The sequence below is a fragment of the Colius striatus genome, chromosome 1, assembly GCF_028858725.1.
Source record: "Colius striatus isolate bColStr4 chromosome 1, bColStr4.1.hap1, whole genome shotgun sequence".
Taxonomy (NCBI): Eukaryota; Metazoa; Chordata; class Aves; order Coliiformes; family Coliidae; genus Colius; species Colius striatus.
In genome coordinates this window covers 24,998,654-25,022,971 of record NC_084759.1, presented here as the reverse complement: position 1 = coordinate 25,022,971, position 24,318 = coordinate 24,998,654, and the positions used below count along the sequence as shown (strand labels likewise).

Here is a 24,318-nt window from a genome sequence, read left to right as displayed (position 1 = left end):
TGCTGTGGCTGCCCGCGCTTCCGCCTCGCTGTCGCTGCGCGATAGGGCGCCACCGCGCGCCGCGCCGCTGCCCTCCGCCGGCCGCGGCTCATGGCGCTGCCGCTGCCGCCGCTCGCGGCCGTGCTGGCGGCCCCGGCCGCCCTCCTGCTCCTGGTGAGAGCCGCGCCGCCGTCGCCGCGGGCCCGGGGGTCTCCGGGGGGCGGTGCGCGGGGCCCACGCACTGTGGGGCCCCGGGCTCGCCGAGGGGCCTGGCGCGCTGCAGCGGGCCGTGGGGCCGGGTCGGGCCGCGGCGGGGTGGCTCGGGCAGTCCGCGACCGGCCCCGCTTCGGCAGCGGCAGGCGGGGCTGTGCTTATGTAGGGTTTCGTGCGGGGAACATGTTTTGGCAAGGCGTGGGGAGAAACGCCTTGCCAGCGACACAGAAACGGAGCGTTTCGTCCTTACAGTACGTCTTGTAAAACGTACCGGTGACGTGTTCTCCCTGTACGGCCTTGCGAGTTTGTGTGACTGAAGGACTGTACAAGTCTGAGAAGCTGGACACCTGGAGAAGGAAAGAAAGCCTGCTGCCCATCAGCAGCACCGTGTCTGTGGTGTTCCCAAGTAAAAGTGCTGCAAAAAACAAGTTCTGCAGATTCGTTTTAGCCGGGGATAAACACGATCAGTGCCTCAGTTTTGCAGAAACGTATGAAGGATTGGTCATGAGTAGCACCATTGATTTCAGCAGCTCTGTGCCCAATCAGAGGTAGCACCAGCTGGTGTGATAGAAGTTTCTTGGGAAAGGGGAAGTGGGGCATGGACCACAGCTTTGGAGGCATCTGCATGCTTTGCAGTTGAAGCAACAAGCTAAGGATGCTGCTAATGGTCACAGTAAGTGAAAGGGAATAGTCAAGTGGCATGAGGTGGTTTTGGCAATGTGTGATTTGGTCAGTGAAGTACCACACCATTGATCCACCCTCCTACTGAAATGCACTTGGCAGCCCCTTGTAGCACATTTGACAGCTATGTGAAACTTTAATAGAATGATCAGCGATCTTTCTCATTTCTTTCTCATCCCAGGTTTGCATGATTGCTCATGTAACTGCCAGGAAAATGGCAGGACTTCACCGACATGAAGAGGAGAAATTCTTCATAAATGCTGAAGGCAGGAAAGAGCCTGTGCCAAGTATCCATGATCCCCCTACAACAGAACTCTCTGTGGTTGTGCCTTCATACAATGAGGAAAACCGATGTAAGATTTTTCTTGTCTTGAGAAAAAGAAGAAACTCTGTCTGTTACTGTAATAAGGCAGAAGTCAGTTTATGTTAGCCATAGATTGTGGCAGGCCAGATTAAGTATCTGACTTTAGACACAGTTTCAGGAAACAGTCCAAATACATTGAATTTCAAAATTAAGACATTGTGTAACTGGATTTCTGCTGTTAAAAATAGAATGGGAAATTTGTAAGAATTCTCTGTGTTCTCATGAGGTCCAGCAAGGTGGCTGTTCATCCACCTGTAAGTATTGTAAGACAAGTGGCAGAAAAAGATTTTTAAAGTTGATTTGAGAGCTTTATGCTGTAGACAACAGCAGCTTCAGAGAAGCAGAAAAAAGGATGATTTCGTGGGTGTCTCTTTGACTTGGCCATATATCAAAGTGCCTGATACTAAAAAATGAAGGCTTTCAGATGCAGTAGAAATCACCAAGCTGTACTTGGGGTTGACAGAGTAGCAGACATTGTCATTCCTTTTCTTGGTGAGTGAAAATACTGAGCTGTTGGAAATTCCATTAAGAGAGAAGCTGATGAATAACGCATATCTGGACACAAGGTAGGCCTGGCCCTTTCTTAAGTCAAGTGCATTCCTCAGTCATGGTTCTCATACAGCTGTTTTCAGTAAACAAAGTTTTAATGTGCTTCATGTGATTTTCACATAGTGGTCTCTATCTTTGGAGATAATCACCTGAGATGTGCTCGGCAGTTAACTGCAAAGATAACCATAAGGTTGGATGTCTCTCAAACCTGCAGATCAGCTGCAAAAGTAGGGCTGCTTCATTGGCTGAAGCAGCATGGCAAGTAGCTTTAGTATGAAAAGGAATGTGACTATCACTAGTGTTAGGAATTTCTCTTGTTGCCTTCTCTGTCAGCCTTCTTGAATAGATAAAGCTAGTGCTAGTTTACAGGGTCAGTCATGCAGAATGATTACTTTTTTTCTCCCTCAATGTTGTGTAGAGAATTTCGTATTTCAAAATGGAAAGTTGGTTCTTCAGAAGAAATCTTCATGTGCTGTCTTACATGTGTGATTTTCTTCAGTGTTCTTCTTGCATTCAGAAAGGACTTAGCATTGCAGGTGTTAAGCTTATTTAGTGAAGGTAATGTAGAAAAGAGGCAAAGTTGCTCTGTTTTGCTTTGTGATTGTTTTCAGCTTGCTTGTGCAGGTGCTTTTTGGTGCTTTGCCCATTACAATCTACTAACCCAACCTCTACCTTTTCTCTAGTACCTCTTATGATGAATGAAGCTTTGGATTATCTAGAAAAAAGACAGGTATTTTCATTTTGCATTCAAAGTTCATTGCTTTTTTGTGTTTTATGTATTATCATAGAATCACAGAATGGTAGGGGTTGGAAGGGACCTCTGGAGATCATCTATTCCAACCCTCTGCTAAAGCAGATTCACCTAGATCAGGTCACACCAGAACGTGTCCAGGTGGGTTTTGCAAATCTCCAGAGAAGGAGACTCCACACCTTCCCTGGGCAGCCTGTGCCAGGGCTTCCTCACCCTCATGGGGAAGAAGTTTTCCTTATGTTTAAGTGAAACTTCCCATGTTCCAACTTATCCCTATTACACCTTGTCCTGTCACTAGAGACAAAAGAGTGCTGTCCCATCATCCTGACAAACACCGTTTAAATACTTGTAAGTGTTAATAGGATCCCACTTTAGCTTTCTCTAGACTGAACAGCCCCAGTTCCCACAGCCTTTCCTCATAAGGAAGATGCTCCAGTCCCCTAGTCATCTTGGTGGCCCTGAGCTGGACTCTCTCCAGAAGTTCTCTGTCCCTCTTGAGCTGGGGAGCTCAAAACTGGAGTCAGTACTCCAGATGAGGCCTCACCAGGGCAGAGACTATATGAAATAAGTCAGCAATCTATTCACTTTGTTATTTTGGTGTACATTAAAACAGGATTACTCAGCCACTTAGAAGTAATGCTTCTGTCTCTTATCAGTTAGTTTTAGATTGAGTGCCAGAAAGTATTTTTAAATTAAGTTAAAAATTTAATGTACTACTGTATGATAAAGTCCTTGTATGTGCGATACGTCTCCAAGACAGAGATGAAGGATTAACTGTGCATTTTGCTTTCTAAACTAATTCCTGGTTTGTGCCAACAAGTTTCTTAAACATCTCTTCAGTAGGATTTGTTCTCTGGGTAAGAAGCCCATTGTGAAGGCTTGTGGATTTTGTTTTGTTTGAGTTTTCTTGAAAGCACAGACCAACATCACTGTTATCTTTTACAACTACATTGTTTTTTTAGTTGTAGATGGTAGCTGGAGGAAAACTATGACAAGCCAATGTAATGGAACACACATCTAATGTGGCAAATTCTTTCGTTACGGCATCTAAACAAGCTTCCTACATCATATTGGTGTCTGTTGGCAGCCAGAAATGATTTGACAGCTGTTAGGGAGAAAAGAATGTTGATGCTTGAAAGATCTATTGCTTACTTAAGAAATTGGATGAGATGCACTATTTCTGTGTTTGTTTTCAAGAAACGAGATCCTTCATTCACGTACGAAGTAATAGTGGTTGATGATGGTAGTAAAGATCAAACAAGAAAGGTAAGAAAAAGAAATGTCACACCAAGTAATCAGAGGTATGAATTTTTGTACTCATCTGTGAAATATAACAATGTTTTGCATTTGTATTTTCATACTTAGAATCATTAGGGCTGGAAAGGACCTTTAAGGTCATTGAGTCCAACCACTAGCCTCACACTGCCAGGCCCATCACTAAATTAAACCATATCCCTCAGTACTTAATCTACACATCTTTTGAATATCTCCAGGGATGGTGACTCCACCACCTTCCTGGGCAGCCCATTCCAGTGTTTAACAACCCTCTCAGTGAAAAAGTTCCTCCTAATGTCCAGTCTAAACCTCCCCTGGCACAACTTGAAGTAGTTGACTATTCAAATTGACATTTCTGAACACATTCTGTCATTGTCCTATATGCATTACGGATGTCACGTGCACAGATGCATATACATATAATTTTTTTCAAATACTAGTGCTCTTGATTGGAATCTGTGACAGCCATTTTCCTGCAGCTGAGATTCTAAGTTTTACTTCAATAAATTTCTTATAAAATATCTGACATATGCATAGTAATATTAATATGGACTTGAAGCTAAAAAAGCCTTGTAAAATAGCTGATTTCTACAGTGGTTGACAGAAGAGCTGACATGTTGTGTAGGTCTTTCCCATACACTTCATGGCACCAGTCGCTTAAAAATACCTATGGCAGTATTGGTATTTTCAAAGCAGATCTGCATTCTTCTGTTTTGATTTTGATGTATGTCACTGGGAAAGAAGACTGACCAACTTGAAGGTATATTTTCCTGCGTCTTGGAAGCTATTTGAGTTGGCTATTAAAATTAATACCACTTTTTCATTTACTTCCCTTAAGCTTGTCAATTAGGGAGTGCTCATGTATATTTTTTGACCACTTTGCAGTCCTTCTAGTGTCATTTCTGAGTGAGCATACTGTGACCACAGGCCTCTAAACTTAAAAGGGCTTGAGACGACATTTAGAAAAAAAAAACAGAGGAGAAAAGTCATGCTTTCTCTTCAATACACCATGAAACAAAATGTATGCATTGCTGCAGCAGGAATGGCATTTTAGATGGCCGGAGTTTTGTTTAAAACCACAGGTAGCAGCAAGACATGGGAGGAATAGGTAGCAGTAGTAGAAAGTTATTTTTCTTTGATTAACTGTTGGTGTTGGTGTAAAAGACCTGTAATAGTATGATGTGAAATACATTAATATGGAGCTTTTTGGACTTGAGCGAATAGGGTTTAAAACTGATTGGGGAAATACTCTGTTCTTATTTAACACAACTAGCTTCTTCAGTCTTCTTGTGTTGATTGTGAACTGGTTTTTATTTTCCCAAACAGACTCCAGCAAACATTGGCAATGTGTTTGTCCCGACTGAAGTGGTTATAGCTCTGTGCTATTGTTGTTTTTCTTTTAAAAAGGGTGAGCAAATGCAAACTTCTGCCTTGGTTCCTGGTTTTGTTTTATGCTGGTTCTTTGTGTGTCTACCAGGTTGCAATGAAGTACTGCAAGAAATATGGAAGCGACAAAGTGCGAGTGCTTTCTTTGGTAAAAAATCGAGGGAAAGGAGGAGCAGTCAGGATGGTAATTGATACTTTCATCTCCTTCTCTGTCTGAACTACCTGTGCCCAAATATGCAGAAGATAGAACTGTTCCCATGGATGTTTTGAAGTTAATACATTAACAAAAGGATTTATCAGAAAACTGAGTACAGGTTCTATAAATCAAGGCAAAAATTCTTTTCAAAATAAGCTTAGTTTAGATCTTGGAAACGGTGTTTTCCTGGCAGGAAGATCAATAAAAAGATTTTTTTTTAAATATAAGAATTCAAAAGAAAAAAAGTTATACTTGAAAGTACCTATGAGTTCCACTAAGAAATAGACTCACAGTTAAAAAAGCCAACCAGCAACAACAAAAAAAATCTTTACAGCTAAATCTGCAAACATTGATTTTCATGTTGTAGTTGTGATTGTAAAAATGGCTAATGAGCAAACACTCTCACCCAGCAAAGTTTGTGTTACCGTTCATACTTGATAGTAGAACCAGCACTATTTATGGTTTCGCATATTAGTTTTCACATAAATATTATCATAAAATCATCGTGTTCTAAAAATGAAGTAGCTGGTGCACACATTTAGAAGGAACTTTTTTTCCCTGAGATGCATGACACCTTACTTTTATGAAAAAGGGTGATATAATTTCTGAGTGATCAATGAGAGTCTTTATTTTAAGCTCTAACTTTAGTATGTCAATTTATGTGGTTTTTCAATGAAACATGAGTAACTATAACAAATGGAGAGAATATTAAATGAGAACATATGGATTTTTTGTAAGGGATATAGTTTTTGAAGTTATTTCAAGAGAAGGATTCTTTGTCATCTATTTTTGCACTGCAGAGTTAGAGTAGATATATATATGACTGCTTCCTTGACAGGATTTTCCAAAGTCACGCACACTGGCTTACAACAGTACTTTTGGCAGATACACTGCAGAGTGGTCTCGCTGTCTGGACCTTTTCCAGAACTGTCACAGGTGTCTGACCAAGCAAAAGAATCTGTGAGAGACCAGCATCACAAATGTTTGCAGTGATGCTGTGGCTTCTTCTTTCTCAAAACTAATTTAAGATCATCTCTTGAATTCTCTTGAAACAGTGTTACAAAAAAATAGCACTGCATCCTCCTTTCCGTAGCTCGGATGACAAAGAAAAGCTATCCAGTGCAGTGGCAGCTACTAACTACGCTTCTTTGCACTCTGCTGTATAGCTGGCTGTAGCAACTCTTTGTCTCTTGGGATTCTGGTCTGTAAAGCTTTTAGTTTGCAAGCTTCCCTGGAGAGGGACTGTTAACCTTTCGTGTTCATGCATCGTCTGCTACTGTGAGACACAGTGTGTCAAGTTTCTAGATGTTATTGCAATATAAATTGATAAGTTGGTATTAGCATGAGAAAATTAAGCATTACCTGTTGTGTTGAATCTTTGAGATACCATTGTTACAGTTACTACACTGGGTTTTTGGAGTGTTTTGCAGCTAGGTTACGAGAAGTATTCATTTCAAAGATGTTTCTTTTTGTTAACTTATTTTTATTGATTGCAGGGTGTCTTCAGTTCTCGGGGAAAAAAAATTCTTATGGCTGATGCAGATGGAGCTACAAAGTTTGCAGATATTGAAAAAGTAGAAGAAGGTCTAAAAAATCTTGAGCCATGGCCTGTGAGTACAAATTCTCATGGTTTTAGTTGAAAACACGTGTGTACAAATTCATTTTTATCATTTTCTTAAACTTGAGTATTTTGTCATCTGGCTGAAGATATGGCTGTAATTCTGAAGAGCTAGGTGTAAGCTTAGAAGCTGCAAGACTGGGCTGTCAGAAGGTAGGTTCCACAGAGTTTTTGCTTTGTTTGCTTTCACTGTGCCTGTGACTCAATACAGTATAGAATATTCTCTTTACTGTTCTTCTTTTGGCCTTTTTCTACTCTGTATTATTACCATGTGTTCCCTACTCAGTTAAGAAATAGTTGTCCTTTGTTAATTGTTTAGTATTTTATTTTTATCTGATGCCATCCTATGTAGCTTTAAGGATGCATCTTAATTTCGCCCTGTTTTACAGAGGTTCTCTTTTCTCAGGGTTGTTAGTTTCATGACAGTATTTGGAAGAACTTTTACTGTAAATAAAAATTTAAAAACCTGTGAAACGAGAGCCCTTCCCTGCATAGTTGTTCTCTTAACTTGAACAAACTGAAGTTTATTTTCTACATGGATGCAGCTAGTTTCCCAAGTGCCAGGCAGGGCCTTCCCACAGGAGCTGCACAGGATGCGCCTGTGTGAGGGGCCACAGTCTGCAAGCGCAGGACCCACCAGCCTGACAGCTGCTGGGACACAGCCTCTCCCTCATGCAGCAGCTGCTGGTTCCTCAGCATCTGTCCCACACTCTCGAATATAGTAGATTTGAGAATTTTTGTGTCAGAAGTGGGAGCACAAGAATAGTTTTTAACCTTTTGTTTGATCAGATCCCTTGGTTCAATTTGAGGTTATATTTTTGGCTGATACTATGGCATTTTGTTTGAAGCTGCATCAGTGCAACAAGTACTTTATTCTGTTATCCCTTCCACCGTGCAGTATTTGGGGGAAGCATATATTATCACATTAGGTGCCTAGGAATACCGAGTGCTTATCTGTGCTGTTTAACATATTTAATGTCTGCATACCTCAGAGAAACGATGTAATCTAAACCAGTCCTGAACAAATTGCAGCAATTTGTGTGTACCGTATGCAAAATGTAATAAACTTTAGATGATCTGTTAATTGTAGAAAAGACCGATTTTAGCCTCAGAATCTAGCAGTAGAAAACATGCAGCTACAGGAAGCAGAAAAGTATACTGGTTTGGAGGGTTTTTTTATTGCACAGTTTTCAACACAAGATTTCACTGATTCAGAAAATGGTATTTGAAGTATTAATGCTTTAATTTGTATTCCCGTGCAGAACCAGATGGCTATTTCCTGTGGTTCTAGAGCTCATCTGGAGAAGGACTCAATAGCAAAGGTTTGTTTTCATTTCCTGCCATGTACTAATACTCAAATACTTTCATTATTTTATTTCATTCTACCAATTTTACAATTAAATAATCAATATTTGTTAAAGAGTGGAAGCTAAAAAATAGGAAAAGCTTGTCATAGGCGTAGTGTGTGCTTCATCATATGCAGAGCTGAGAACATCTTCTGAGCAGAGCTTCCAGTCACTGACAGAATTGGTAGCTGGTAGGCAGTACTGGGGCTGGAGTGGAAGGCAACTGATGAGTTCATTTTTATTGATTCCCTTCCAGTGCAAGAGCTTCATCTGCAGATCTTGAAATCTGTTCAAAATGAGTTAGGGATAATTAGCAGCAAACTGATTGAACAGTATCTCAATGTATGGGAAAGTACTGCAATTTTTCTGTATTAAGGATAGTAAAACTTTTGTGTTTTGAAGAGGCAGACTATGCTGTTCTGTGTATGGCTCTCATGGAATAAACAGTGATGCATGGGCTCACAGTCTTATCTTGCATCTGGTTTTCTGATGTCTTGGCAGACAGTAGTTGACAAAGCCCAGGCATGGAACTTGTATTGAAACAGACACATTGCTGGACTCATTTTTTCAGCATCATTGGATGTGCTCATCATGTTGAACGTTCTCAAGAGTAAGCTTTGTTTATACTGATGTTTAGTACTTGATATTATTCTAGAATATATGCACAACTACTCAAATAGTTACAAAAGTTCAAGAGAGGTAACACTGGTTCAGCCCCTTGTAGATCTTTAATTTTTTTCTTCTGGTTTATCAGGTAGTATTGGAGTGATTCACTGGAAAGACATATTATAAATACTGCTGTGTGTATCTTAGCATCCTCACAAAAAAAAAGGCAAAAACAAACCAAACAAATCCAAAATCTTCATTATTATTAGAAATTAGGATAAATGTTTTACACAGTACTTGCATGTTTGTAGTAGAGAATATACCATTTGTAGTTATTTGTTAGCTGTGCAGGCAGTGTATCCTGAAAATGTCACTAATATGTGGAGACCATGTAACTGATAAATTTGACCCTAGAAAAAAATGCTTCATTATGTGTTCAGGTACTGAATATAGATAAATATTCTTCAGTCAGATTCAGTACAGTCAGATTTCTTTTCATCTTTGAAGATCTTGCCACCTGAAGGAGAAGAATTGGAAAAGTACTTTACCTTTTAATGCGAAAGTGCAATTTTTAGGACATGTTGATCCTTTGCTTCATGTTTCTCCCCGTATTTCTGACTTTTTGATAAAGGAGTCATCAACTAGTGTTAGGTAGTACTGCACTATTTGAAAAGTATGTAACCCAGTTCTTCACCTAGCTGTCCCTACAGTGGAAAGGAAAGACTGCCTTTACCACATTGGGAAGAGACTTTTGTGTGGTGCAATAGTTATAAAAAGAAAATTACAGAATACTTTTTGAGAAGCTGGGCTTTCTCTCAGCTTCGTGGCATCTCAAACAGTAAAATGAAGCTGTGGGAAGCAGCTGCATGGTATTTATTAAGACCAGAATTTCACCCTTAAATTCAGCATCAAGACATCAAGAATTCTATTCAGCCTCCAGGATTGCTAGTGTACTGTAATGAATCGCTAGTATGACATGCATAAATAGTCCTGGGAATAATGAACATAACCCAGGATCTCCTCTTTGTGAAGTAAGTGCACAGTTTCAATGGCTTACAGTTATGCAGCCTCTTACAGCTTCCCTTTTGGGAAGCCTTGTGTTCTTGGTCACAGCGTGGTTCACCTTCCCCAGAAGAATCAAAGAATCTGCACCAGCTTCACCATTAACCTAGGGCCAGATCACTTTACTGAGACACACAAGCTCTGGATTTTAATTTCTTTGAGCCAAAGTCTGTTCCATAATAAGCTGAGCATGTCATTTTCCAAGTGAGATTTCTAATTATTAGCTTTAAAAGCATCTCTTGTCACCCATAGATGCTTACCAGTTAAATTGTTGACTTCTAAAGTTTTGGCATGGTATTTCGCTTGCAGTCTCAGATAGAATCATCTAACTGGAGCTTAAGACCAGCAGTGAGCTCAGAAACTGTTTGTGGACCAAAGTTCTGGTTATTTGGGAGCTATCTTGAATAAAAGACTAGGAGAGACCTCTGCAAACCCAGAGTCCAGCCTTTGGATTCCATGGACAAACTTACCTCTATGATTATTAAGTCAGGAAAAAAAACCATAACGAAAGACTAGGCTGGGAGAATGTTTACCAGGAGCATAAAAGACATTTGTGAAAGCAAAAGAACAAAAGAGATGACTGTGTAACAATACTGGGAGTATAAAATGACATATTGGCTTGCACAGCAGCTGTTACTTTAGTCTTACTTCTACTTAGTCCATCATATGCTGAAAAAAAGAACATTCTCTAATTGCATTCCCGTAAGTGCCTCAACATGATGTGTGCAAGCTCTGGAGACTGAAGGTTTGTGCAGTCTTGAATGAAAGAAGTAGGTGGCAAACGAGATGCTTCCATTTGTGTTTTTCTAATAAGACCTTTTTTTTCTTTTATGACAGAGTAGCAGCTAGAACCTGTTTAGTTTTTTAGTGTGCATTCTTAAGAGTAGCAGCCTTTATGCAGTCCTGCTGGCTTGTTCTCCATTGTTTGTCCTGGTAACTCTTGAATTTATTGGACATGTTCAAACAGTTTTTAGGAAGACAAGAGGAGTAGATAGAGGGGAGAAAATAGCTTGTAATTGTCCAGTGGAATGGAGCATGTAGCACACCATCCTCCTTCACTCTTAATTTCCTGGGGAATACTGTGGCTAACCCACTCCTTAATTAAAAACCAGGTGCAGGTTCTTGCTTCACTTAGTAAGACATTATCCAGAACGTAAAGCTGCTCTGAATTAGGGAAAACAGACAAAAAGCCCATGGACTTCTCATATCCTAGGCCAGCATCCTAACCATTTGCTTGACTGGCAAGTCTTTCCTTTTCAGATGTAATTTTGTTTCACTGTAACAATTGAAAAGTTCTGGTTTTATTCCAATGCAAAACAAAAACAGTTTACAAACTCTGAAAGCAATCACGAAACAGGATTATTGTCCTGTAAACCATCTCTGTTCCAACACTTCAGTCATCACCTAAATGAAGCCATCTAACTTCTTACCTCTTTTCCACAGCGCTCTTACTTTCGAACTCTCCTCATGTATGGGTTCCACTTCCTTGTGTGGTTTCTCTGTGTCAAAAAGATCAGAGACACACAGTGTGGATTTAAACTTTTAACCAGAGAAGCTGCCTCACGGACCTTCTCAGCTCTTCATATAGAACGCTGGTAAATTCTTTATCTTTGTCCTTTTTTTTTTAATGGAATATGGTTTTGCAATAGCAATTTTGGTATTGCAGCTACTGTGAAGGATGTGAAGTCTGAGTGTAAATCCTAGCTGCTGGGTTTAACCGATTATGGTACTACGTATTTGGCAATTTCAGTTTCTTGTTATGCTAAAATATTCTGGTATTCGCCAGGAATTCTATTTTATTGTTAAGATACATTTCAGGAAACAGTTGAGTGTTTAGTTTTATTCTTTCTACTCGTGGTAACAGAGGGATTTACTAAGTTTTCGTTTAAAAAGACGGACCAACATAAACTGCATGAAGGATTTGAAGACTACATTGCTGAGGTTTTGAGTGCCAACAATTGATTTCTTGACTCCCTGCAAGTCCGTTTTACTTTGGCATGTGGTCTAGAAAGAGTAGTGTAATAGCGAGAAGTAAGACATTACCTAGTCAGAGCAACGAGTAGTTGATTAGAGGAGCAAACAAGAAGAAAATCCTGAGAACTCTTGAAAAGAAATCCCAAACAACTTTTGGTTGGGTTCTAAGCCACTTCCTATTTCTGAGTCCTCCCTCCTGTTACAGATATGAGCAGAGTAAGAAATGGAGAAGAGCTCTTCTTATTCTGATAAGGAAAGCTGAAAGTTACTAATCCCATTCAAAATGTTATCAGTCTGGTTTCATGCATCACAATTTCACAGCTGCTGAACCAAAACATTTTGCCTAAAATCTATATCTGATGTTAGTAATTGCCAAAGGCTGAAAGTGGAAGGAAATGCCTACTCTTGGGTTCTTTTTCTTGCTAGAATATTTCCTTGAGACAACTACTGACACATCTCATTGATGTATGATAGTAGAAAATGATGCATAGTCTTTGAATTATTTAGAGCTCTCTTTCATTACAATTTAGTTTCTGTGGTTCCCTTATGAGAGTGATACATTCATGGCTACTATTGTGAGACTGAAACACTTTTTCCTCACAAATAACATAATTTCTGTACATTTCCTACACCACAGTTATTGCTGAAAAAGATGGTGACAGTCCCCAGTCCTAATTAAGTGTAATCAAATCTTTCCAAACTATTGTCTTCATCCAAGAAAATCTCTCATGGGCTACTGCTTGTTGACAGGGAACAGATTTACTGAACAATGTTCCCATACGAAATAGTGTATAATGCCACAGTCTTAGTCAATTCCAATCCATCGAGTTTTAGGATGAGCTTTGGTAGTGATAGTTGAGCTCTAGTGCTCCTCCAAGAGGGAGTTGCAAAGGTAATGTTTCGCTGTACAAATCTGATGCAGAACGTGAAGCTTCTGTTCAATGGACTCTGGAATTGTGAGCTCTCAGTGTTTGCAAAATCACTTCCCTGGCTGCCCTGAAGAAAACTGTAGATGAAGCAAAACATGATTTTTGCTGCTACCTCCAAAACAAAACTTGAACTATAAAGTTCTGTAAATTTCAAATACAGGAATTTTCTAAATACATGGTTAAACACGTATGCAAAGCCCAGAAATGCTCGTCTCAAAATTACCCTATGTAACTTCACTCTCTCAGTGAAGGGCTTCAAGAAGAAATACTGAAACAAATGAGGATATAATCAGTTTAAGCTGTAAAAATGCAGTCTTCAATCTCTTTGTCTTGTGAACAAATTTTTCAATACAGTTGTTCTTGGATGGACATATTATGTAGTCCATTTTTTTAATTTCAAATAAAATCTTAACAAGCTTTCTCCTGCTACTCACATTCTCTAGTGACAAATGAACAAAAGAGTAAAAAATAATTGTGTTGTACATCATTACCCAGGAGGGGAGGCAGTGAAAAAGAGAAGTTGTTGTCTTATTTTATAATAATTATATTGCTGGTGTGGAACACGCTGGATCTTCAGGTCTTGGTGTGTTAATTCATTGTGCTTACATGTGTTGCTATAAAATTACGGCCTTCTATTCTTGCTCTTTTATTTACAGTAATCTATAAACTAATGTCCTAAATGTTTTCCTGTTTGTGTGAAATTTACTGGTTAGTGATGAAGAATGTTTGTTTTTTCGGTCAAGAAAAGAATAACTCAAATTCTTCCAATGAACTGCTCTTCACATACTTCCAAGTCACAAATTTGCCTAAAACAACAACAGAGGGTTTTTTATTTGGTTTGATTTTCTGCCAAAACAGGCAATATATTGTCTACTTTCATACTCATCCAGCCTTCAGGTGGTCCCTGTACTTCTCTGCCTTTATTTTCATACTTGCTAGCTAATTTCAGTGAAATCTGACATAATAGTAGAAATCTCAAGATCCAAAGCTTTGGCAAGTTCTGTGGCAAATGAAACCCTAGTAGAGGACAGAAACTCAGATTATTGCCACTGCTGAAAAAAAACTACAGTATGGATTCAAAAGTTGCTTATTGTGACCTTTGTAAAGATACCCACTTTCCTCACGTGCAAAACATTCAGCATCTTCATTAACAACCTGGATGGTACCCTCAGCGAGGCTTTTGACACTGTCTCCCTTTACATCCTCATCAGAAAACTCAAGCAGTGTGGCTTGGATGAGTGGATGGTGAGGTGGATCGAGAGCTGGCTGAATGACAGAGCCCAGAGGGTGGGATCGGTTCTGGGGCCAGTCTTGTTCAACATCTTGATCAGTGACCTGGATGAGGGCACAGAGTGTACCCTCAGCAAGTTGGCTGATAACACCAAACTGGGAGGACTGGCTGATTCCCCAGAAGGCTGTGCTGCCATTCAGTGCGATCTCGACCGACTTGAGAGTTGGGCAGAGAGGAACCTCATGAGGTTCAACAAGAATGAGTGCAGAGTCCTGCATCTGGGAAGGAGCAACCCCATGCACTAGTACAGGCTGGTGATTGACCTGCTGAAGAGCAGCTCTGCAGAGAGAGACCTGGGAGTTCTAGTGGACAGCAACTAACCATGAGCCAGCAATGTGCCCTTGTGGCCAAGAAGGCCAATGACATCCTGGGATGCATTAAGAAGAATGAGACCAGCAGGTCAAGGGAGGACCCCTTAATTATTACTTAATAATTACTTAACATTTCCCCCTCTGCTTTGCCCTGGTAAGGCCTCATCTAGAGTACTATATCCAGTTCTGAGCTCCCCAGCTCAAGACAGTAAACTCCTAGAGAGAGGCAGTGGAGCGCTATCGTGGCCATCAGGGGACTGGAACATCTCTTTTACAAGGAAGGGCTGCAGGACCTGGGGCTGTTTAGCCTGGAGATCTCATTAACAAAAGTATTTAAAAGGTGTCTGTCAAGAGGAGGGTGCCATGCTTTTTCTGTTGTCTCCAGTGACAGGAAAAGGGGTAATGGAAATAAGCTGTAACACAAGAAGTTCCACTTCAATATATGGAAAAACTTCTTCCTGTGAGGGTGAGGGAGCCCTGGCACAGGCTGCCCAGGGAGAGTGTGGAGTCTCCTTCTCTGGAGGCTTTCAACATCTGCCTGGACGCATTCCTATGCGACCTGATCTAGGTGAACCTGCTTGAGCAGGGGGCTTGGACTAGATGATCTCTACAGGTCCCTTCCAATCCCTACCATTTTATGATTTTACATGAAATGACTGTGATGTACAACTTATACTGAGACTGTCAGCAGGGGGCTGCAGAGAAACCAAAGGCCCTGAAATCTAGGTTTGTTATGACCTCTGCATGACTGCATTTGGGCTATTTGACATCAGAAGATACTATTTAATTCTTTCCTGAATCTTAAAATCCCATTAGTGAAGTGCAGCTCTGTGAGATGTCGAAAGAAGAATTCAGTTCAGTGTGGTCAGTGCTCAGATATTCTGGTGATAATGGAGCAGAGTGCTGGGGAATAATCAACAAACAAACAGATTTAATAGGATAAAAGCCATCTTAGAGGCAGCACCATGGGCATCCAGTCTGTCTGTGAACTGGAGTGTGTGGTGGGCTTTTGAAGACAGTGAACACAGTTTGGGTTCTGTAGAAGCCTCATCTGTCCTGCCTGGTCAAGTTTTGTCAGGCTCAGGGTTTTTGAGGTACTACAGTGTTAAGTGATTTCTTATGTGAGGACATAATAAATATTTAGAGTAAACATGAATAACAGATTTACTCAATATGTTCATATACAATTACTATAAGATTAGCTTGTCTAATATTCCTGCCCTAAACTGTTAAGCTTACTTGTTGGTTAAAGTATAAATATATACACACATTGGGCAGGATTTGCTTCGTCACATCCAGTCTATCTACTTGTCATCCAGCCTCTTTTCTTAGACCAATAGAAGAGACAATTTTGGAGGATAATACTTTTTGTCCTAATATAGGCTTCTAAAATATGCCAGATGAAGTGTAACCAACAAATGCTTGTTTCCTCCCTTTGGCTATAGAAGGACTCAGGCCATTTTGTATAGGAGGAGATAACTATTGTAGAGGACTGAAGTTCAGCAGGATAAATTCAACTTGTAGAATAGTAATATTTAGGAAAAAATATGTGTCAGGTTGTTGTTGCCTCACATGCATCAAAAAGGTATTCAGTGAGTCTTGAAAATAATGACTTGGAAGAAAAACTACTGAAGCAATTTTGTGTCAAAGACAGCTCAGTTTCTGGGCTCTATAGGTAGTGCCGGTTGTTTCTGTAGACAAAAAGCCCAGAAATTTCTTCGCTTCTGACAAAGGAATCCAGTAGTGCTTTTGACAGTTTGAATGTTAGTTTAACCAAACAGAAATAACTCAGTATCAGCTGTATTAGGAATGAAAAACTAATCGCTTAGACCTTCACTTATTTCCTGCATTCTTCATCCTCTTCCCATTGATGTTGAATCAAATCACTTCCGTAATGTTAAAAATACTAGAAGACTGAGACCACAGTTTTATCTTGCTCTTCTGAATTTGATTTATAGATGCTTATTTTTAGTAAATCTTAAAAGCAAACTGAAATATACAAAGAAAAAGCACTATGTTAGCATTATAGTAATGAGGATCATGTAACGCTTTAAAGAGAGACCAAGATATTTCCTAGATTATTTTTTTAATCTAACCCTGAAGTTTAGAAAGCATTTTAAAATTAAGAGATACTGGAAACTGTTTATATATTTGACACTGAGACATCATGCTTACATCCTAAAATGGTGCTTTTTTTGTGAGTGTTCTGGTTGACTTCTGTTTGAATGTTCTTCTGTATATATACAAATACAAACCAAGGCTTCTTGAAATTTACCTTCTAAATAGCAAAGTTTTGACATTAGTTTGAAATGAAGGCAACCTTTTGAACAGAGAGCATAGGCTTGCGTCATAGGTTCCAAATCTCATTACACCACTGATCTATTTTTCAGAAATTGATGGAGCACATTTTTTAAATTAAAACTTAAAAGAAAATTAAAAGGATCTTTTAAAAAACATCATAGAGACAGTTGAAATTACTCACTTGCAGACTCCCAAAGGAGCTTTAGTTCTGCATCTACAGGCTTGACCCGAGAAATGTAATGGTTTATGTTACATTTTAAAGCACAGGAGGAGGACTGGCAAATGAAGTGGTCTCATTGGCAGAATCTTCCTACTCTAAATTTGGTCATTGATTTCTTCTGACTACGGAAAAAAAATAATCATAAATTTTTTCTTCTGGCCAGAAGATATCTTTCCTTGCTTTGGGTAACTAGACAAAGCAACAGTTACTGCCCCACCTGCAACACTGCTATTACTTTAGTCTATATAAATTGCCTTGTGCACTGCACAAGGTGTGCTGTCTCATCATTTAAATTGCAAAAGCTCAATATAAAAAATTGTTAATTTCTCCATTTTCTAACTTATCTCTAAATGTAAGTTTCTATATGGAAATTACATAAAAATAAGCATTCATATTGCTACAGGGATATGTTTTCCCCTCCTTTGGTGTTGTAGACCAACATGAGTAGTAGAATAAGTTGTTTTTTCCTGGTTTTGTGCACAAGTAGAATTGTATATCAAAGTCTAATTGACACAAAAGTATTTTGCTGTTACAACTATGTGTGTTTTGTCTTGTAAATAAACCTGCTTCTTGCAGACATTCATGGACTTTGAAAAGTCCCAGCACAGCTAGAGCAGTACTGACAGTCTAAGCCTCTTGACATCCTGTTTCATTCTTAGACTTCTTTGGCCATTGAAAGTTTTCTCTGTCCATTTGAGAGTTTGCTGGAACAACGTATCTTGGATGTAGGAAAGTCCTAAATGCTCGTTAAAACCGTATAACTGAAGGCCTAATTTTGATACTTGAAACACACATTGGACCAGCAAAAATAAGAGGCCTAGTGCGATTTCAAAATACAGAATAATTTTGCAGGATGGATATTTTGTAAGCCAAAGCATTTTAAGGGTTCATTTTAAAAGGGTTGAATTCAATTAAACATGTCCCGACTTGGTGTTGAAGCGAATTTCAGCCAGCATCCTCTCAAACTGTAACTTCATCGAAAGTGCTCAGCATAAACACAGCCACATGGAGAAGCTTTCTCTCTTTCTGTATTTTACATTTCATGTTGTGTTAATTAACAAATAATAGAGGCATAGATGAGAAGGCAGCAGAAATAGATGGGGAAACCTCACGATCTGTTTTTGAGTGTCTAACTTCAGGTACTTAGATTGGAGCCTCAATTCATACAGGCTGGAGCCAATCTTAGGTATTCTGAGCTGTGTCCTCCCTCCCCAGAGGCACCTGCTTTCACATGGTGTGAATAATTCCCTGTTATTTCTTACACTGGTTCTGTCACATGTTAACTAGTTGTAAATACCTCCATGTCAAAACACTAACCAACTCATTCACTGGTGTTGCTTTGATCTCTAGGGTAGGCTCCAGCTAAGGTACCCACGCTTAAATCCTGACTGTGGATATTTTTCTATGCTACTTCTGTGCCAACTGGATCTGCTAGCCTGCAGTATGGGACTATCAGTGTGTTGACCATACTGCAATCCACATTCTTTGATGTGTAGTAGATATATGAGATGTATTGTAAGGTGGTGGGGAATGGGGGAAGAAAGAAGCAGCCGTAAGGTACAGAAGTCGTTCTCCTTTCAGCTTTTAATAGGTTCTTTTTAATTTCAGGGTATGTTCACTGTTAGACCAATGGCAACCACATGTAACAATATTAGTGTTCAACCTGATCAGTTCCCATGCTTTTAATGTTTTACTTTCAGCACTGTCATTCACCAAACTATTTAATGTTGTTGTACTGTGATGTGGATGCTGACATTCCAGTAATTGCTTGTCCATAGGAATTGCTGCAAATAACTAGTATTTCACTAGGCTAATACTTTGTGCGGTAATATTTTTAGAGCAGGTCATAGAGTATAATTAATCAGACAGTTATTCTGTCTCTTAAGATTTTTAGCCAGTTTAGCAGTAAGTATTACAAAATTAGATTTAGTCTTAATACATATGACTCATAAACATTCAGAGGTGAATGCATGGGGCTTTTGGCTTACAGATGTAAAATGTCAGCAAAAAAATAAATAGAAGAGACTATGGTATAATTAATAAAATAATCTTCAGTCCTTATTTAAAGAAAACAGTGAAATGGCAAGGCTGCTTGGAACAGATTCAGTTCACTGAGCTTAAAAACCTCTGCATTTATTCCTGGAACTGGTTTTGTGACAATTGAAAGGCCTGTGTCTTACTCAGAATCAGATTTACAATATGGCTCTGAATGCTCTGCATACAATAACCCTCGTGTCTGTAGATAACATCTGTTATGCTGCCTTTGTATGTTTTAATACTGTCCAGAGTGGGATCAATAGCTCTCCTATAATGTGCATGAAGAGTGCAAGTTTGGGTTGGTGCACATTGGGCAATGATTTCACCAGCAGGCCAGCATGCTGTGGTCTGTACTTCACTGGGAACCTGTGTGTGTGTATGTGTGTGTGTGTCATACCCAAATTCATTCTCTGTTTGCATTCATTGTAAGTTTTGCAAAATGCACTGTGCTGCTTAAAAGGAGAGAGTGGCTTGAAGTAGAAGGAAATAACATCTGAGCTTGGCTAGTAACCTTCTAAAGTATGTCTTTTCACATGGTCTGGATCACCTGTCTGTCCCTTTCTACCCTTCTGTAGTGTTAAATGTGATTACCAGTGACTTGGATTCAAGCAACCTGTGATGCATGAACAAATAACTTCTTTTTTATGGTATATATGGCAAAAGATTTTTTTTTTCATTCCAAAAGAAAATGGCCTCAAATAAAGCAATAAGAACTTAAGGAGGCTCTAAACTTATGAAGCTATTGCGAGAAAATGTGAACTAGTGTTGAATTGCACTTGACTGACTCACAGGTGTGTTTTCAAGGCTTATGTAAGCTGGTTTGGAATATCTTCAAACTGGAAACCTTTCCAACAACTTGGCTAAAATTTTCCCAATATTTAACCTTCAAAGTTTAGCTCCAAGGGAAAACAAAAAATGCCTGTGTTTGAATGTGTATTGAATCTAGTAGAAATCAAAAGTGGATGTCCATTGGCAAGTTTTTTTCCAATATGGACTAGTATTTTTAAAGATATTTTTATTGGGAGAATAATTTCAATTACTAGAACTTATTTAAGGAGCAAGAACACTCCTACTGGCTTTTGAAGACTAGAAAGAGTGGGATAAAAGAAGACCCAGCACTCAGTAAGTCTAAGAAATTTTACCAAACTCAGCAGAATCTTCATAGTTCATAGAATCATAGGTAGGGGTTGGAATGGACCTTTAGAGATCATCTAGACCAACCTCCCTGCAGAAGCAGGTCCACCTAGATCAAGTCACACAGACAGTCTTGAAGACCTTCAAGGAAGGAGACTCCACACCCTCCCTGGGCAGCCTGTTTCACTGCTCTGTCACCCTCACAGTGAAATAGTTTTTTCTTATGTTTAAATGGAACTTTTTGTCTTCCAGCTTCATCCCATTACTCCTTGTCCTATTGCTAGCTACAGTAGAAAAAAAGGATGTCCCAAACTCCTGTCATCCACCTTTTATATACTTGTAAATATTAATGAGATCCCCCCTCAGTCTCCTCTTCACCAGACTACACAGCCCCAGTTCCCACAGCCTTTCCTCATAAGAGGGATGCTCCAGTCCCTTGATCATCTTGGTGGCCCTGCGCTGGACTCTCTCCAGAAGTTTCCTCTTGAGCTGAGGAGCCCAGAACTAGACACAGGACTCCAGATGCGGCCTTACCAGGGCAGAGTAGAGAGGAAGAACCTCCCTCAACCAGCTGGCCACACTCGATGCATCCGAGGATGTCATTGGCCTTTTTGGCCATGAGTGCACATTGCTGGCTCATGTTTAGTTTATTGTCAACCAGGACTCCCAGGTCTCTCTCTGCAGAGCTGCTCTTCAGCAGGTCAATCCCCAGCCTGTACTGGTGCAGGGATTGTTCCTCCCCAGATGCAGGACTCAGCACTTGTTGAACCTCATGAGGTTCCTCTCTGCCCAACTCTAAAGCTGGTTGACATCCCACTGAATGGCAGTTCATAGCTGTGATTTCTATTCCCCTTTGTCAATAGTAGCTACTGGTGGTTTTATATGCTGATATCTGCAAGAACTGTAATCTGCTTTTAATCTGCCGTAATTGCAAAGCCACTTTTCTAATGTTGAAAGCCTCAGTGTCTTGGATCAAGAAGGCCCACGTGACCATGCAGTTGCAAGAATGAAACACACAACAGAGAACTGAGAGGATTAACATGTGTGTTGGACAACTTGAGCAGGGAGGGGCAGCTGACTTAGAGTAGGATCACTTCCCGTGTTGTTGCAAAACCTGCAAACAATTGTGCCAGCAAAAAGAGTTAGGTCTCTCAAGAGGGTGTTTGTGTTATATATTAAATGAGCACTGGGTAAATTCCTGCTGTTGTTCAGTTTTTGTTATGCACAGTAACATAAATCCTTTCTCACGTCTGCGCTGCTGCCTTTGTTCTTGAGTTGGAAAGTACAAGGAGAAACCGTCATGTCAGTGTAAAGCCACAGCAGGTAGTTGTCCACTTCCATAATACTCCTAGAGATGTAGACTGACATTACACGTTTGACTGCTTGGTTTTTAAAAATGTTTAAACCATGACTGTGGCAGAATGAAAAGTGAGAACAGCATGGCCTATACCTTCAAAACCATGCTGAAGTGTTGTTGTCTGTGTGTTGGCTATGCTCTGAGGTATTCAGTCAGGGAGATTAATTTCCCTTTCATGAACACCTGACCTGTAGAGCATTGGTATCAACTTCATAACTGCACACCAACCTCCCTAAATTGGGCTAAGGATTTAGTTAATAGTGCTACCATCTTTCTTCTGGAAATCACTGTGACTGTATTCGCTGTTTCCTGTTCCTCTTAGGGCATTTGACGTGGAACTTCTTTATATAGCACAGCGCTTGAGAATACCTATAGCAGAAGTTGCTGTCAACTGGACCGAAATTGAAGGTAGGGAAATTGTTTGTATTCCTGCAAGATTCCTTACGTGTCAGTCCAGAAGAAAATAGCTGAAGGTTCTCCCAGGTTTTACCCAGTGTTGATGGCACACAGCCTTCCTTCATACAAATTTTGAATTTCATGTCCTTGCCAGACTTCTGCCATGTCATGGTACAGGAGGAGCAGGTGAAGGGGCAGCAAGGGAGAGAAGCTCTGCTCTCCCCCTGGAGACAGAATTAGGTAGTTACACTGTTGGGACAGAGGTCTACTTTGGCACATCCTTTTACTGTGACATGTTAATAAAAACGTTGCAATTGTAAAACACTATGTAAGTGGTTTGACCATCATTACTTATTGATTAAACTCCATTTCCTGTGTCTTGCCTTCCAAAATTCTCAGCCTGCCTATTAAGGCCTCCTCTAAGGCACCCTCCCTTCTCCAAATGTGACATGCTTTTAGACCTGTAGGGAGATCTCTCTTGGTGGGATACTGGAAAGTAAGTTCATACATATTTCTTTGTAGCAAAGCCAGCTTAAGAGGTCCTGCTTGCTTCTGCTCACTTCCTCTCTCTCCTATCCAATGCAGCCATGGGGTTTTTTGTTCTTTTTTTATTCTGAATCTTTTCTCCTCACCGCAACCCCCAAACAACAGAAAGTATCATGAGCTGCAATAGTGATAAAAGATGCAAGTAGAGAACATCCAAAGCCAACTTTACTAGGCAAGAACTGTTTTCTTTCAATGCAATTCCACACATGTACCTAACAAAAGTGTTAGGAGAGACGGAGGAGGGCTTGGCTTCATAGTGTGGGTTCCTTACCTTGCCTGAAGAATGCCATGTCCGTGCTGTTGCTGTGGGACATCATAGTGGTCTTCTTCTCCAATATCACTAAGAAATCATTTTCTTAATTATTGGTGTTCAGGTTCCTATTTATTTGAAGAAAGCCATGTCATAGAGAAGGCTGCGCATCTTGTGACATAAATGGAATTACTATGCTGCTCACAAGTCAGAGTCTCCCACCTATGGTATAATGTAATTAAAGCAATAACTTTGGCAATAATCATTTTTATTAATGTTAAGGTCGAGGTTATGGGGCTTGAATGTGCTGAGAATGCAGAGGTTTGTGACTACTTATGTGTGTGTCTTGCCAATGCTCGTTTTCTCTGACAACGTCCTTCTGCTTTTTCTTCTTCATTAATCACAGGTTCTAAGTTAGTTCCCTTTTGGAGCTGGCTGCAGATGGGCAGAGACCTTCTTTTTATACGACTGCGATATATGACTGGTGCCTGGCAGCTTGAAACAAGAAAATGTAATTAGGTTATTTACATTTTCCAAATATATTATTATATTTGATGGAACATGAGAACAGTTTCAATCAAGTGAAGTGGTGATGAAAGCTGAGGTAATTCTTCATTGCTCCCGTTGTATTGTTTCTTTTTTGCAGCACGTGTGTCAGCAGGGAATTTGTTCAATGTTTTGAAACCAGAAAGCATTTCCAAAAATATTTTCTTATCTGGTATTCAGGTTTTTATTTTATTAAATGGTAGCTTTAACATGTCTTATAAATTCACTCAAATAAATATGTCTGCTTTTGTCTCATCATACATTTGGAATGTCGTTATACAAAGAAGCAGCACTCTATTCTACGTTATGCAATATTGTGTTGTGGGTGACCACAGCCATTTGTCTCCGTGGTATCTGGAAATATATGGCCATATTGCAGCTTGGAATTATCAATCATGTATGTTTAGATTCAGTGTTATGGGAAACATTAATGGGTTTTACCGAGTTATAGCAGTAATATTCCTAAGACTGTTCTGAGAACTTTCAGTAGTCTCTTGACATTCCAACTGTTTTTGTCTGAAGATTAAATCGTTTGTCTGAGATCAAGCTGCAGATTTTCTCCAGACTGTAGAAGGTCTAAGAGAAGGCACACTTCTTTTTAAAATGTTGTCTCTTATAAATATGTTTTGGTCATATGTGCTAAATAATACTGCACGCTCAGGGCTAGGAGTCCTTGGCATCTACAGATCTGTAATGACAAGAGTATGGAAAGATAATTCAGAACTTAGAAAAATGAGACCCGGTGTACACTGGGGGCCTGCACATCAGCAATGCCAATGTCAAGTTCTCATGCTTCAAATGAGATCAGAGAGGGGGGGAAGGTTCTTGAGTCTTTCTTGACGATGTCATGCTCTGTTACAGTACACAAGTTTCAGTAGTGCTTTGAAAACACTCATGGATTGCCAGCAAACTAAGCCAATCTTTCTTTCAGAAACTTGTACAAATTTGCACAGATTTAAAGAACAAACAGTATATGATTGTACTTCCAACACATGATTTA

At 39.8% G+C, this 24,318-nt stretch overlaps 1 protein-coding gene across 3 annotated transcripts; it reads left to right on the top strand.

Annotated features, from left to right (window-relative positions):
- Positions 1 to 71: 71 nt before the first annotated feature.
- On the top strand, positions 72 to 23,578 carry ALG5 (ALG5 dolichyl-phosphate beta-glucosyltransferase). Of its 3 annotated transcripts, none has more exons than XM_061993951.1 (10): positions 72 to 153; positions 1,055 to 1,226; positions 2,470 to 2,516; positions 3,735 to 3,803; positions 5,290 to 5,382; positions 6,891 to 7,004; positions 8,275 to 8,334; positions 11,470 to 11,621; positions 21,903 to 21,988; positions 23,179 to 23,578. In XM_061993951.1, the coding sequence occupies exons 1-10, from the start codon at positions 91 to 93 to the stop codon at positions 23,289 to 23,291; spliced, it is 969 nt and encodes a 322-aa protein (XP_061849935.1). In that variant the 5' UTR covers positions 72 to 90; the 3' UTR covers positions 23,292 to 23,578. The 3 variants fall into 3 exon arrangements, with proteins under 3 accessions (XP_061849935.1, XP_061849951.1, XP_061849942.1); XM_061993958.1 differs by lacking the exon at positions 72 to 153 and adding an exon at positions 284 to 865; XM_061993967.1 differs by lacking the exon at positions 5,290 to 5,382.
- The last annotated feature ends 740 nt before the right edge of the window (positions 23,579 to 24,318 follow it).

What these genes read in the sequence shown, in the direction of transcription:
- ALG5 (XM_061993951.1), top strand. Translation starts at nt 91, where the DNA reads ATGGCGCTGCCGCTGCCGCCGCTCGCGGCCGTGCTGGCGGCCCCGGCC. An exon ending in ATACAATGAGGAAAACCGAT is followed by an intron (nt 1,227 to 2,469) that starts GTAAGATTTTTC and finishes CCTTTTCTCTAG; the next exon opens with TACCTCTTATGATGAATGAA. An exon ending in AAGGAGGAGCAGTCAGGATG is followed by an intron (nt 5,383 to 6,890) that starts GTAATTGATACT and finishes TATTGATTGCAG; the next exon opens with GGTGTCTTCAGTTCTCGGGG.